The sequence below is a fragment of the Apus apus genome, chromosome 20, assembly GCF_020740795.1.
Source record: "Apus apus isolate bApuApu2 chromosome 20, bApuApu2.pri.cur, whole genome shotgun sequence".
NCBI lineage: Eukaryota > Metazoa > Chordata > Aves > Apodiformes > Apodidae > Apus > Apus apus.
In genome coordinates this window covers 1,957,724-1,971,209 of record NC_067301.1, presented here as the reverse complement: position 1 = coordinate 1,971,209, position 13,486 = coordinate 1,957,724, and the positions used below count along the sequence as shown (strand labels likewise).

Below are 13,486 nucleotides of genomic sequence, written 5' to 3'. Positions count from 1 at the left end.
CCAACCTGAATAGTTCTAGAATTCTGTGATTCTCAACATCCAAAATAGTGAATTGGCTAAAAATTAAGTGGAGAAAGGAAGCAGAGACTGATTTATAGGTGCTTACTTTGCTCTAGACCGCTGTTTCTTCTCCGCTTGCAGTGCTGCTGTTTTCTCATTCCAAATCCTCACCTTGGCTCGTTCTTGGTATTGCATCTCTAGCTCCTCCTCATCTTTTTTCATTTGTTCATGGAGGATTTCACACTTTCCCTGCTCAGTTTCTATGTGCCATATCTCAAGCCTTTAAAACAAAGTATGAACTGTTTTCACTGAAATACTGACATTCCTGCACTTAAGGGTATTAAGTAGGTAAGGCTCTGTGCTGGAGTGATTAACTTTTGAGACCACTGAACAGCAAATGAAAACCATAATAAAGACTGACTCCCATCACAGTTTCCTCATTCCTCCACTTACGTGTTTTCTTTTAGTGTCAAAGCAATTTTCAACTCAAAATCCTTCTCTCTCTCCAGCTCAGCCTGCAGCCGTCTGCGCATTGCCCGAAGGCGGGACACGGCTGCGCTGGGAACAGTAAAAAGAGACAGTCAGAAAGAAATTGGAACCAATAAAGATGAAAAAAAAAAAATCCCACCAAGATCAGCAAGAACAACAAAAAATAATAGCTTTAAGCCTGCAATTTATGGTTTAGAATTCTACTAATTTATGCAGTCTCTTACCTAGCCTTCAAAGTGGCCATTTAAACTATCACACATTGGTTGAAATGTACAGAGAAGCAGTTACTTGAAAAGCACTGACCAGCAGCTAAACTTGACTACTCTCATTTATCAAGCTGAGAAGAGTAGTATTATTAATGAAAATTAGCTTAGGTGGACCTAGATGGATTTGGCTTTTAAAATGGCTTTACAATGTTCCATGTACTTTGCCTCCAGTGGCAGTGTTACCACAGAGTTTTTATTTTCCTTGGTCTTCTTCACCCAGGAAAACCAATAGACAGTGTGCTACAGACCTTTTTTGTTTAAGCATCTGTTCCATTCTGGCAGTTAACCTACCTTTATCATTCTATCAATCATCAATATACTAATTTGAAGATTAACACAGGGCATACAATGCAGCTCCAGTTTGTTCACAATGCACTGGTTCCTGGTACACAAGCCACCCACTCCTTTCTATTTAAACCAAATGTGAAGAGCACAGTAAATTGCCTCCCACTTTATAGCACAAGTGCTTCAGAACAGCTCCTGGATGCAGGACTACTCTTGAAAGGGATTCATGCATTTCAGAAAGTAAAACAAACCGGTAGGGGGAAAGGAATATATATAAAGTCCTGATTGTTAATAGTTACCAGAAGCAAAACCATAATACCTGAAGCTGCCATAGCACAGTGGGCTTGGTTGGTAACTCCAACAAACATAATTAAGGCTGATTTAATAATCAGTTGTTATATTTTAAAACATACGCCTCTTTCCCATCCATTCCTAAGTGTCCACCTCTTTCTATACCAATTTACCTAACAGAATTTTACCTCTAGCCCAGGAAACACAGAGACCAGCGATCCCCAAGCCAAGGCACCATTATTCTGTATTCCAAAAGGAGGAATTCTTGCTGAAAATATGTCAGCCAAAAAGGCACCACAACAGCTGTGCTCATCACCAGGGCAGTGAAGACACTGCTCTGCTCACTGCCCACAAGTGCAATGCTCTTGTGCCAGAACAGCCTTGCAAGCCACCCCAGTCACACCTCACCCTGGGAAGGGCAGGGGCTTCATCAGTGATCTGTTAACATCTTTAATACATGCACTTGACAATTCAACTGTTCAACAACATGAAGAGATGAAAACAGGCAAGTTCCTCTCATTAATTGCACAGATAAACCCAGTGGATGCCTGCAGTCTTTGGTAACCAGACACACTCTCTACCTACACATTGCCAGCCTCCTCCTCTGTCTTCACTTCAATGTCTACACACTCCAGCTGCTTTGTGAGCGTCCTGATCCGCAGCTGACAGCTCCTCTGCTGGTCTCTGCAACACACAAGCAGATTATTCACATTTGGTAGGTTCTTTACTCCTTCCCATGGAACTCTTTTGTTTGGGGGCAGGCAAGCATGTTCCCTTAAACACTAACCTGGCTTTTTGGGCCTCAAGTTCCTTTTCTTTAGCTATGTCATTGAGCTCTTTTATGTTCCTCTGTAAGGCTAATACGCGAAGTCTGTCTGTGTACTTCATAGCCTGCATGTTTTTAATGTCATCCAAATTGTGTCCCAAGCTTTCCCTTGGAAATGAAACACACAGTTAACAATGAAAACAATGAGAAATTGAAGGATTACGTGAAGTTTGTTCAATTAACCAAACCTTCTCTTGAAAAGACAACAAACTTACTGTTAAAACTGGTAACAAAACAAGTTATTTACATGCTAGAATCAGATTTGTCTCCAGCTCCTTCAGAACTGTCCTCGTTTTCCCTCTTGCCACCACCAGCCAACTCTTCTTCAGGCTTGTACGCTAACAGATAGTAAAACAAAAGTTTAATAACAGTTTGAACTGTGAAACGCAAAGGTCTGTATACTTGTTGTCAAAAAGGGGAGAACCAGAAGTGACATTTCATACCATTACTGCAGCGTATATGTATGAGCAACTGAATTATACAGCCAAACATTTGACTTTTACCATCAATAACTGAATCAAAAGGGCTAACAGAGGTAAAGAGCAGAGAATTTACTGCTACAGTAACAATGGGTTAGATTTGAAGCTGTGCAGTGTGATGCTAGAGAACACCTACTGGAATCACTGCATTTACGTGGAATATCCTACCCTAGAGCTGGACTGTTCCCATCCACTACATTAGAAGACACATCAATGTTAGCTTTTTGTAAATTATCAAAACAATTAATAATTTTCACCTTCCCAGTATTCTTCCACATTAGAAAACTCATCAGCTTTGTCTCCTTTTTCTTCTTTTTCCATAAATGGCAGAAGAGATTTTTGTTCTTCTTCATCCCTATGGCTGATCTCATTATCTTCCATACTAGATAGTTCTTTGAAAACAACCAGGCTAAGAAGGAGAAGAGCACATGGTTTATATATATATACATATATTCTCCAAGAACTTGCAATAGTGGTAACTATATCTTGGCATGAATTAGTAAGATTCAGCATATACTTAATGCATATGAAGTAACTTGATACAATCACACAACTTTGTACTAGTCACACATCTTGAGTATCAGCCTTAATAAATCTCATAAAGAAAAAAAGGTCACTGCCAGTTTCTAGGTTATTTTAAATAACAATTCATTCAATAATAAAACAAACCTCCTAAATGTATTTTATCCACTTAGGCAACCACTTTACCCAGAATGATTAGGCAACAACTCAAAACTACTTGCTCTTGTGTCTTATGCATTTCCCCCATGTTAAGCACATTGTTCTCAAACGTTGCTACAATTTCTTAAAAATTCAGTAAATTCTGTAAGTCCAACAGAATGTTATTTCCAAACGGCTGAGCATTTCATCAAGAGACAGAGATTTGTACACGTGATTAATGAAGTTGGTAGCTCAGCTTTGAGCACATTGATGTAAATCCTCCTGCAGAACCCCAAACCATAAACTAAGAGTAGCTATTTTCTGTAATTAGGAAGCAGAGAGAACACCCCACGGAACGTGAAGCACAAAACAGCCCTTTACAATCCTACCCACCACCTCAAAACCAAAACACAACCCCTCCCCTCCGTTTAAGAACATCGCCAGCCCCTGAGAAGCGACGCAACCAACCAACCCGCAGCCCAAACCCTGCCTAACCAACCCGCCGCGGGGCCGAGAAGCACAACGCAAACCTCAGAGCAGGGTTAAATCAGCCCAAAAAGCTGAGGAGAGGCGGGGTCGGGGAAGTTATTTTCTGTGGGAACAGCCGCTTGTGCTGTGGTTGTCAGAGGCAACGGGGCAAACCACCAGGAGCGGCGGGGCCCGCAGTGGTTCGTTCCGACCCGGTTCCCGCCTTTCAGTTCCACAGAGCGACAAACTGAGGGGAATTCTTCAAGATTTGAGCCAGCTGAGGGGTTTCATCAGTTTTGGGTCGGTTTAGGGGGGTTTGCTTGTTTGTTTTTACTTTTTATTTCTTCCTGCTGGACGGTTATTTTAGTTTTAGGCGCATCTTTCCGGGGGTTTGGTTGATGCGTTTTGGGTTGGTTTTTTTTTTTTGGTGAGATTTTGGCAGGTTCTCCAATATGTAAAATGAGTGATACTTAAAAAAAAAACAACAACAAACGTGGTGGCTTTAACTCTTCCATGCTATACGTGTGAATAGTGGCACAGGTGAGAGTACTTGTGGCACCTGTCCTTGGGCATCCAGATCAGGGGATTCCAGGTTGCTGAAATCTGAGAAATATTCAGCAAAATTTGAGCCTGTTCCTTATTCCACACACATGTTTTAAGCGAGATGGTGGCGTTAGGATTGAAAAAAACTCTCTGTATTGAATTCACGTGGCTTTCTGCAATGCAGTTGTCTAGATTTGAGGTTGGATGAGGTTCAGGAAACTGAAGATTTCCAATTTTCAATCCAAAGTGAAGCTGCCTCAAATGTCTTTTCGGAAATAAGCCCGTCTTGTTGTGACAATAGGATGTTACCATTAGTTACTAAGTAAAGGTTGTTACAGCAAAAATCATGTGTACTGATCCTGCTGCCCATTTTGAATGGCAGACTGGGAGTGCTTCCTCCAGCAGCAGCAGCCACTGCAGCTTTGGAGGTTTCCTGTAACACTTCAACAATCGTTTCAAGGGTGCACAAACTCACTACATGAAAAAGTATTTAGATGATATTTCAGGAATTTATGTAGTAAAGCTAAAAGTCTTTATTCATAAAATGTGTCTCAGTTGGAATGCTCTGCTCTTCAGAGGAATCTTCTGAACCTGCTGTTTGCTTCCATGCCTTCAGTTACCAGACTATAGCTCTTAATGGGTAATTAACTGGGTTTCCTTTCTATTCCATTCCCTGTATTACCTTGACAAAGTTAAGGGACAGTGCCATTCGATGCACAGAAAAGCAGGTTCTTGTGCCCTTATTCTTGGCACTAGGCCTAAATGACATGCCAGAGAAATTAAGCTATTCAAAGACTCAAAGTGACTCAGTTATTAAAATATTGAGACATCATTCTGTAAGCAGAGCTCTATACCAAAATAGACACTCATCTGTACACAGAGATGGAAGGAATTCTCAGGTTTCTTTAATTGAAAATGTTCCTCAGTTATAAGCAATATTTTTGTATTTTTTTTTAGCTGCTATAAGAAGGTCTGTGTTTTTGATACCATGAACATGCTGCTAATCTAAGTATTTATTTCCACTGCTACCCACAGTATAGAGTATATATTACTCACAGGGACCAATTAATTGCCTTACACTTATGCTCTAGGTCCTCATTCTTCAGAAATATATGGACATTCTTAGCTCTGTAGACTGTGGAATCTTGATTTTATGCCATCTATTCATATTACATACAGACATTTGCAGGATTAAAGCTACAAGATGTAGGCTAAAAATATGCAGTGATTAACTGTATAGCTCTCTCTGCAGATCTAGAATAGATGAAACTCTGGTTAACTCTAAACCCACCAGTTCTCCCACTCCTGTAGTCTGAATGTAAGAGATCCAAGCACATTTCTGTCCTCCAATGACAGACTTGTAAGAACATCTGGTATTATCACTCATTTTCAGTATCTTGTGATATTTTTATTCAGGATAATTATTCAGTAAGAGTTTAGAACTGTCTGGATGATTTTCATAACAACAACAAAGAAAAAAAGGTTTATTGTCTAGAACTACAGTTAATAAATATGTGGTTAACCTCTAAGGGTCCTAAAAACCTAAGTCAAGAAGAATAGTTGATTTGCAGCTTTGCTGTAAACTGTGGTGGGTTGTAACCACTGCTGCAGCCAGAGACACAGCATTTGGAGTTGATTAGAAACTGAATTGTCATTTGTAGGAAAAGCTGGCGTAGGATTTACTCAGGACTGGAACAAAGTTCAAACTGCTAACCCAACTTAATGCAGAAATAACAGATACTGTGTTCCTAGTTTTACAACAGCCCCCTGCCCATCAGCACCACTCATTGCAGAGTGCACAGTGCCTGGTACACCTGGCTGCACCACTGCCTGGCCCCTGGCCAGGATTTTGTGTCAGGTGAACCACTGGTCACTAGGGAAAGGCAATCTGGATTTGTATCTCCCACTGTATCTCCCAGAGAGAAGATATCTGCAGTTCCTCTGACGGTGCTAAATTATGGCTCCCCAGAGAAGTTATTATCTGCCAATCCACAATTTACATCTATCAACTTAGAGTCAGTGAATCTATTCCAGCTTTAAGCTCCAGATTTACAAAAAAGGCATTGGTTGATGCTACTTTTCTAGGTTTTGTAGGTTCTGACCACCAGTGGTACATCCCTGAGAAACTGGGTAGCAGAGTGTGAATCTATAAACTAAAATCCTGCTGTTTTCTCACTGTGAAATTAAATTTAGAGGCTACTTTAGCAGCACCTCATGACCAATTTGAACCTTAGCAGAACCGGACAGTTCACTTTGCTATATGGTTACATACTGTGCTTCTCCAGGCAGTTGGCATTTCTTTTCTGAACGTTTCCAAGGTGACAGCAGCTCATATATGGAGCTTTCTAGCTTTTAGGCAGGAAGACATGCCAATAATGGAATCTTAATTTTTGCAGTGTGGTTCATATCAGATTACATAAAACAACTTCTCTGCCCCTATTCTATGATATGAATCAACATTTGACTGCAAATAATGGCCAAATATTGATAAGTATCTTACCAATGAGTCATCCCTACAGTTGTAGTGAGAAAGAATGAGGGGGCATTTGCTACCAGAGCACTCCACAGAGGAATGACCAGATATGGCATCACCTCCAGTCCTGGAACTAGCCCTGGCCCAGGGATAAAGTGGAGAATCTAATCCCAAAACTGGAAAGAGAAAAAGAGGACAGAGTGTCTGGTCACACTGCCCTTTGTGTTTATTAAAAAAATCTGTGCAGACTGCGGGAAAAACTGGGTGTTCTATGGAACATTTGGAATTAGATGAAAACTAGTTTCCTCATTCAGCACTTTAGGTGAAAGCAAAAAATTCATGTTTTGATCATAGTGATATTTTTTAAATGCAGACACCTTTGTACTGGGGCCATGGGACATTCATACAGTGCAAGCACAGTACAACCTCTGAAATCCCAGCATGCGATTGCTGCTGATATTCCCAAATCTCATTTATAAAAATAGCCATATGTGTGTAATTTATATATCCAGAGACATTTGGCAACGTTGCCACAACAGTCTTTCACGAGCTGCTTATGTGGAATCGTGGGAGAGCGAAACTAATTATCCATGTGGTACATTTTTTGCCTCTAAAAATTACATGTGACAATATGACATCCTTACTTTGCTGGCAGTAAAACCACCTGTCCTGCTTGGAATATGATCTATTGAGCCATCAGGTAATGCAGTGCAACTGTAAAATAAATGTAAATAACAGCCTGGTCATGGGGGATCTTGGCTGGATCCCATGAGGTCTCTGATGATCTATCCAAGCTCCACACAAGGTCAGACCATGGGGTGGCTCTTTTCATACAAGCTGGTGCCTGCAGCCAGAGGGATTGAGGAGAGGTAGTCATTTAGTAGGGTAACAAAAAGGCTTAAGAAAAATGTAGTATCATGGGCAATTTTTTTGAGAATATTTGACAGTTCCAAGCCAGTAGCTAAAGGAAGGCTTTAATTGTTTTAAGAGGATTGGATGAGAAAGATTTGGGGAGCTTATTTATTTTGTTTTGATGTTTTAATAGCAATTTTAATTGTTTTTTTAATCTATCTCTTGAGCAATTTTAATCTGTCATTGACTGTAAAGAGTCTGGGATATTCTGCTAGAATTGTAGGAAATTAAACATATTGTAGATCATTATTATTTTATCCCCTCTCTTCCCTTTGGCTAATAGCAATTTTTCATTTTGAGTGGGGGTGTACATATATGAAACAGCCTGTTTGCTTAAATATGTATTTGTATGGAGAATCCACTACAGGCAAGGCTGAATGACCTAGTATTTGTCCTTCTTCCATATAAGATAGAGGCTATAATTAAGGCCCATATGCATAAAATGTAATTTATTTATTTGAGAGAAGCCACACATTTATTTTAGGATTTTGTGGAAATGGATCTTAGAACATCTCTTTTTTCTGAAGAACAGACACAAAATGGTTGCTAAATCAGTCCTGTGAAAACAACATGAGATTTTGTTAAAGCCAGCAAAGCAAATAACTTTTTCATAGGATCAAAGTGAGAGCTGAAAGGGCAGTTGTTGTGGAAATAGAATTCTTTGGGAATTATTCTTTTAGTAGGTTGCCGTTGTATTTTTACTTGTTTTAATGATCAAATTTGTAACAAATCTATCCCTGTAGGGTGTTGTTGCCATGATGGACTTAAACACAGAATGTAAGGGGTGGGACCAACATACAAATCACTCACACATTTCTCCTTATATACTTATAAAATACACAAACACACACTCTAAGTGTATAAGTGGCTTTGGCTGATTTCTGCTTGTCACAGATGCTGAAGACATAGAAAACCTGTTCTTTTTTTACTGGTAAATTAGATGACAGCTGTCAAGCCAGAGAAAAACAATACCAAGGAATTATCAGAGTAGGAACATAGCTCATTGGAACAGTCCTCAAGAGTGGGAAAAACATGAAAAAATAGCAACTGAAAATACCCTGAAAGGTGTAAAACTGTTCTTTTATACAGTGAGACAAAATCATTCTGTACGTCATCCTGAAAATTCCATCTAAAATTCTTTGGTTTCCCTCCTCCAAAAAAACAGTTTTCATGCAACAATCCAACTACTTGAGTTTAGATTTAGGTCTTTTCCTCCTTAGTGTGCATTAGCTGCAGGCATGACCATTGAAATTTGCAGAGGAAGGAACAGATCAGAAAGAAAACAAACCACATCATTCTTACACGTTTATGACATATGATCTTGTATGTGTGTGTATGTCAGTCTGTGTAGGTATCATGTACATTTGTACCCAATCTGCAGATGCTCTGTGCAGTTGTTCTCCTCCTGGATCCCATGGGGCTGTTACTCCCCTCACCCACCACCCCTCAGTTGCCATTTGAAATATTGCCATTAAATAATAATATAGAATTAAGCACAGAAAAAAAGATAAATCCAACACTTTACCCCAGGTGCATCCTTTCATTTGACTAAGGTACCTGCACATTCACTTTTGCTTTGAGATACAATTTCTTTAAAATGTCTCCTTCACAGTGTTTCCTTTGTGGGTTGGTTTTAAAATTGTCATTCTAGATTGAACAGCATAAAAAAAAAAGCAGGGGAGGCGGATGAGGAGAGAAGTAAAGCGTGAATATGGAGGAGAAAATCGAGTTTGACCTGCAAGCAGAGCTGAAAGCAAAGTCCCTCAGAGGCTCGTGGCTGGGCTCCCCGCTCCCCCTCCTGCGCTGAGCCCCTTCCTCAGAGCAGGCTGAGGTGCCGGGGGCTTGCAAGGCACAAAAGATGGAAATGTGCACGTAACGATGTCAGCAGCTGCGGGATGGAGTCTTACAAAGGCGGTTTCACAGCTCCGGGCTCGCTGAAGTAACCTGAAGTGGTTCTCTTGAGAGATGCCCCTCAGGAACCCGAGCGAGGAGGCAGAAGTTTGTAACACCTTGGCTCTGCCTCTGTCGCTTTTGTACCGCCCGCCCGGGACAGCTTTCAGCAAGCGAGGAGGTGGCAGCTTCCCCCCACCAGAGCTCCCCCCTCTATTTATATTCCCTCTCTCCTTGAAAAGCTGCTGGAAGCCGGGCTGCAGCTGCGGTGGCCCCGGAGCCGTGCAGCGGGATTTGCGGAGGGGCGGGGGCAGCTCCCGGCACACTCCAGCTCCTGCCTCTTTAGCCCTTTCCCACCCTTTCCCGTGCCGGGCAGACCTGCTCCTCGCTCCGCTCTCTCCGGACAGCCCGCGCCCAGGGCTGCACCGCCTGTGCCCTTCGCTCGGGCTGCATCTCGCTCAGGACATGCCTAACATCCCCGGAGCACTTCTCGTTTGCTCCCCCCGCGCTCGGTGGGATCAATCTTATCATTTCGGAGGTTATTTTCGGTAACCAGCCTCGCACCCGGGAAGACCGGCCGGAGGAAGAGTCAGGCGGTTCTGAAAGCAGCCGAGGAGCTGGTGCCAGAGCCGGGCAGCGGAGCCGGCAGGGGGTGAGCGGCAGAGACCTGCCCGGCCACCCGCTCCGCGTTCCCGGCTACCGACGGGGCTCCCGGGCACTGTCGAGATTGTGGGGGCTGCTGCTGCTGAGCAACAATACCTTGCTTTAAACCGAGCCTCAACTTGTCACAGCAAGTAAGGATGGCAACGCTACTGGAGCTTTGGAGCTGCCAAGAGAGCCAGGGAGCCTGGGTTTTGTTTGCTACCGTCTAATAAATGGGAGTAAAATGGAATTTCTCACCTGGGTTTTTCCTGCCTTGGTTCTACTGTGCACCCAGCAGCACAGGTGTATCAGGTAAGAAAACGCCTTATCGTTGGTTCTTAGCCGGCCTCCCTGCTGGTGTGGCTGGAAACACCAGCCCTGGCTGTGGCTGTTCCCCTGTCCCTGATCCTGCTCCCACTCCTGCCCAGGGATGCTCTCCACTCGAGGGCTCCAGCTGCTCGAGGGAGCGTTCAGCAGAAAAGGGGTCTTGGCTGAAGAGTTTTCTTGATGTGCCCCATCTTTACATTTTTTTCCCCCTCACCGAGGATGGGTGCAGGTCTGTCAATTGAGCAGCAGCTCCCGGGGTTTATCTAGGGATGTGTTTTTACTGGGATGCCTGTGGAAGCTTTTGCTGGAGGGCTCTTGCTCTAAACTGGGAGCACTCACTTTTTGTGGTGGCCCCGCACGTCCCAGGCAGCCTCGTCCCCTTCACCAGCTCCACAGGGGCCTGCTTGGCAGGGAACTCTTCCATAAACCCAGCACAACCCGTGGGTACTAACAGAACATCTTTGCCTAAGACCTCCACAGGCACAATTAAAACCCCCAAAATACAGACATTCCTTTCTAATGGGTTCATTAAGTCTCCTGAACTTGAGACAAGAGGAAGAGACCGGCAGAGATCTTAGAAAAAGAACATTTGAGGAACATCGAGCATTTTAAAAATAGTAAATTCTAAAGACACATGTTTGCAATTCTCTGTCACATTGATTCTGAAGGTGTTAGCTAGGCAACCAGCTATGGTCTCTATATATTCTTGCAGATCTGGAGGCTGTCTGTGGAGAAAGCTTGCCATGATTATGCAATGAAAATAGAAGGGGGAGTAAAAAAGAACTTGCTGCATGTAAAAACATGCCTACATCATCCAGAGCAGGGATGGCTGTGCTATTAAAGGGGGCTTCCTACTTCTACTTTATAGATATTATTAATAGCTTCAGAGGAGTATAAGAGGCAACGTGATAATTGTAGTAAGACATAGCATTGCTGTTATAGCTCTTGGAATTAATTAGTGAGATTTTTTTCCCTGGGAAGGAAAAGGATCTTGCATTAGAAGTGTCAAGTCAACTGCTTATTCAGGACTGACAGATGATTTATCCTATGACCTTGAATCCAGGGTCAGATCCTGACACCCTCATGCTCTGAAGCAGTCCAGTGTTACAGTGAAGGCAGAGGAAATACTGCTTATGACTTAAAAGCATCGAGATTTTGCCCATCTATTCAATGCCCTCCCAGCTGCACTGGGGCTAGCATTAAGTATTTGGCTGAAAAGTGGTGTGGAAATGTTAAGAGAGATTCAGCCTTCTCAGCCCCTGTCTTCAAGGTCTTTTTGTAGGCACAGCAACTGCCAGGATATCTGCAACCTATAATTTGGTGGATAACTTCCTTTGTATTTGGATTAATTACATAGTTACTTGACATTCTTCCTCCAGTTACACAATAGTGATGAGTTGTTTGTTAGAAATATATCTACTCATGGCAGAGAACAAGGCAGAATTTGCCTTGTGAAATTCCAAGTGCTCAGTTTGTAGTAGTTTTCCAAACATACCAAAGTGTTAAGCATTCAATGTCAAAAAAAGCTGCTCTGTTTAGTACAAGTTTTCTGAAGATTCAGGACTTAGCATGGCTATGACAGAACACTGTTCAGGCTTGGAAAAAGTAAGTAACCTTGCTTACATGTGTACTTTTGTTGACTTAAACAGAACTAAACCAAATATTTATCGTTGCACCAGTAAAATTACTCACACAAAGACAACCTATAAAGTCATACCCCTTGTAAGGGACTAAGAAGCATGTTATCTTCTTCCTTGGAGTTCTGTAATATATTACATACAATTGTTTTTTGTAAGAGATGCCTTTATGAAGAGCAGTGTTTTATTTATACTGTGATTTTATAATAATGGGCAAAACTGCCAATAGCTACATTTTATTGCTCTGATTTTGTTTTCTAAGTGGATTGTGATCTGTGGTTGTGGTGACAGAGGCCATCCAACACCAGAGGCCATCCTCTGCTTGTGGACTGTGTGTTGACAGGTGTAAGACAAAATGTGCAAAAAAGGAAAAATATGTCAGTGAGTTCTGGGCTCAGGGGTATGATATGAGACTTCCCAAAGTCAAAACTGCCTATTAAAATAACGTTAAGGTTTGGCAGAGGGAAGTGGGGAGTACATGCAGCCTGCTTCCTCAGAGCATTTTTTAATATCCTCTAAGGGTGCTTTAGAGAGCTGTATTTGAAGCAATTTTCTGTCATGTGTGCTGATTGACTCGAAGTGAGGGAGTCAAATTCAGCCTAAGTCACCACATCCTACTTATGCAGTGCTCTTTATAGGGAAACATTTTTAAAAAGTACTATTATTTGGTCTGCTTGAGGCAGTGATTTCTGGCAAGAAATTTTGCATTTATCATTGACTGCTCTTTGGGACAAAGATTGTAGCTTCCACAATTTTATCAGTTCGATATGCTGTGGATCCTGCACTAATAAATGTGTCTTAGGGAATGAGATCATCTGCTGAAACACACCTAATGAAATATTTCTTCATTTGTGTGGGGAAAGCCTACTATTGATAGAGTTTTGGGACACACTTTGTCATTCTTTACTGAAATATTTTAGTTCTCTAATTTAAAAGAGATGTAGCTTTTATATGGGAGGTTCTACTGTGTTAAATGACTTTTATACATTTTCACAGAATTGTCCTGTTGTGTGTGTGTCCTTCAGCCTCTTACTTCTTATTCATGGGAACAGAGCAGCTTTAACATATGAATATATGAAAAGAGTGATCCATTAGCTTAGATTCGGAGAGGAAGTAAGGGCTTTTATGTTTAAGAGGTTGCCATGAATTAAGCCTAATGCTTTTTTCAATTACATTTCAAAACACAAAACATATTTACAGGGTGCTTCACATAGAGTCAGGAATGGTAGATGGGAAGGATACACATACTGCTCTGGATAATAGTGGACTTTGACAGAGGCCACATTGTTCACTGACCT

At 41.9% G+C, this 13,486-nt stretch overlaps 2 protein-coding genes across 6 annotated transcripts in view; one reads left to right on the top strand and one right to left on the bottom strand.

Annotated features, from left to right (window-relative positions):
* The window catches only part of CFAP74 (cilia and flagella associated protein 74), a 65,674-nt gene that overhangs the window by 31,382 nt on the left and 20,806 nt on the right, over positions 1 to 13,486 (bottom strand). Inside the window, exons 3-8 of the mRNA XM_051637256.1 lie at positions 2,894 to 3,045; positions 2,405 to 2,495; positions 2,119 to 2,265; positions 1,917 to 2,015; positions 454 to 558; positions 107 to 280 (exon numbers count right to left, since the gene is read on the bottom strand). Coding sequence (XP_051493216.1) covers positions 107 to 280; positions 454 to 558; positions 1,917 to 2,015; positions 2,119 to 2,265; positions 2,405 to 2,495; positions 2,894 to 3,017 — 740 coding nt within the window. The 5' untranslated portion in view covers positions 3,018 to 3,045. The remainder of the gene's footprint in view (positions 1 to 106; positions 281 to 453; positions 559 to 1,916; positions 2,016 to 2,118; positions 2,266 to 2,404; positions 2,496 to 2,893; positions 3,046 to 13,486) is intronic.
* The window catches only part of GABRD (gamma-aminobutyric acid type A receptor subunit delta), an 85,277-nt gene that overhangs the window by 60,109 nt on the left and 11,682 nt on the right, over positions 1 to 13,486 (top strand). Inside the window, exon 1 of one of the 5 annotated variants that reach the window (XM_051637267.1) lies at positions 10,469 to 10,536. The exons of 3 other annotated variants lie outside the window; for them this stretch is intronic. In XM_051637267.1, coding sequence (XP_051493227.1) covers positions 10,469 to 10,536 — 68 coding nt within the window. Of the gene's footprint in view, positions 1 to 10,468; positions 10,537 to 12,080; positions 12,157 to 13,486 lie in introns of those variants that run through there. One more of the 5 variants, XM_051637268.1, reaches the window with a different exon arrangement.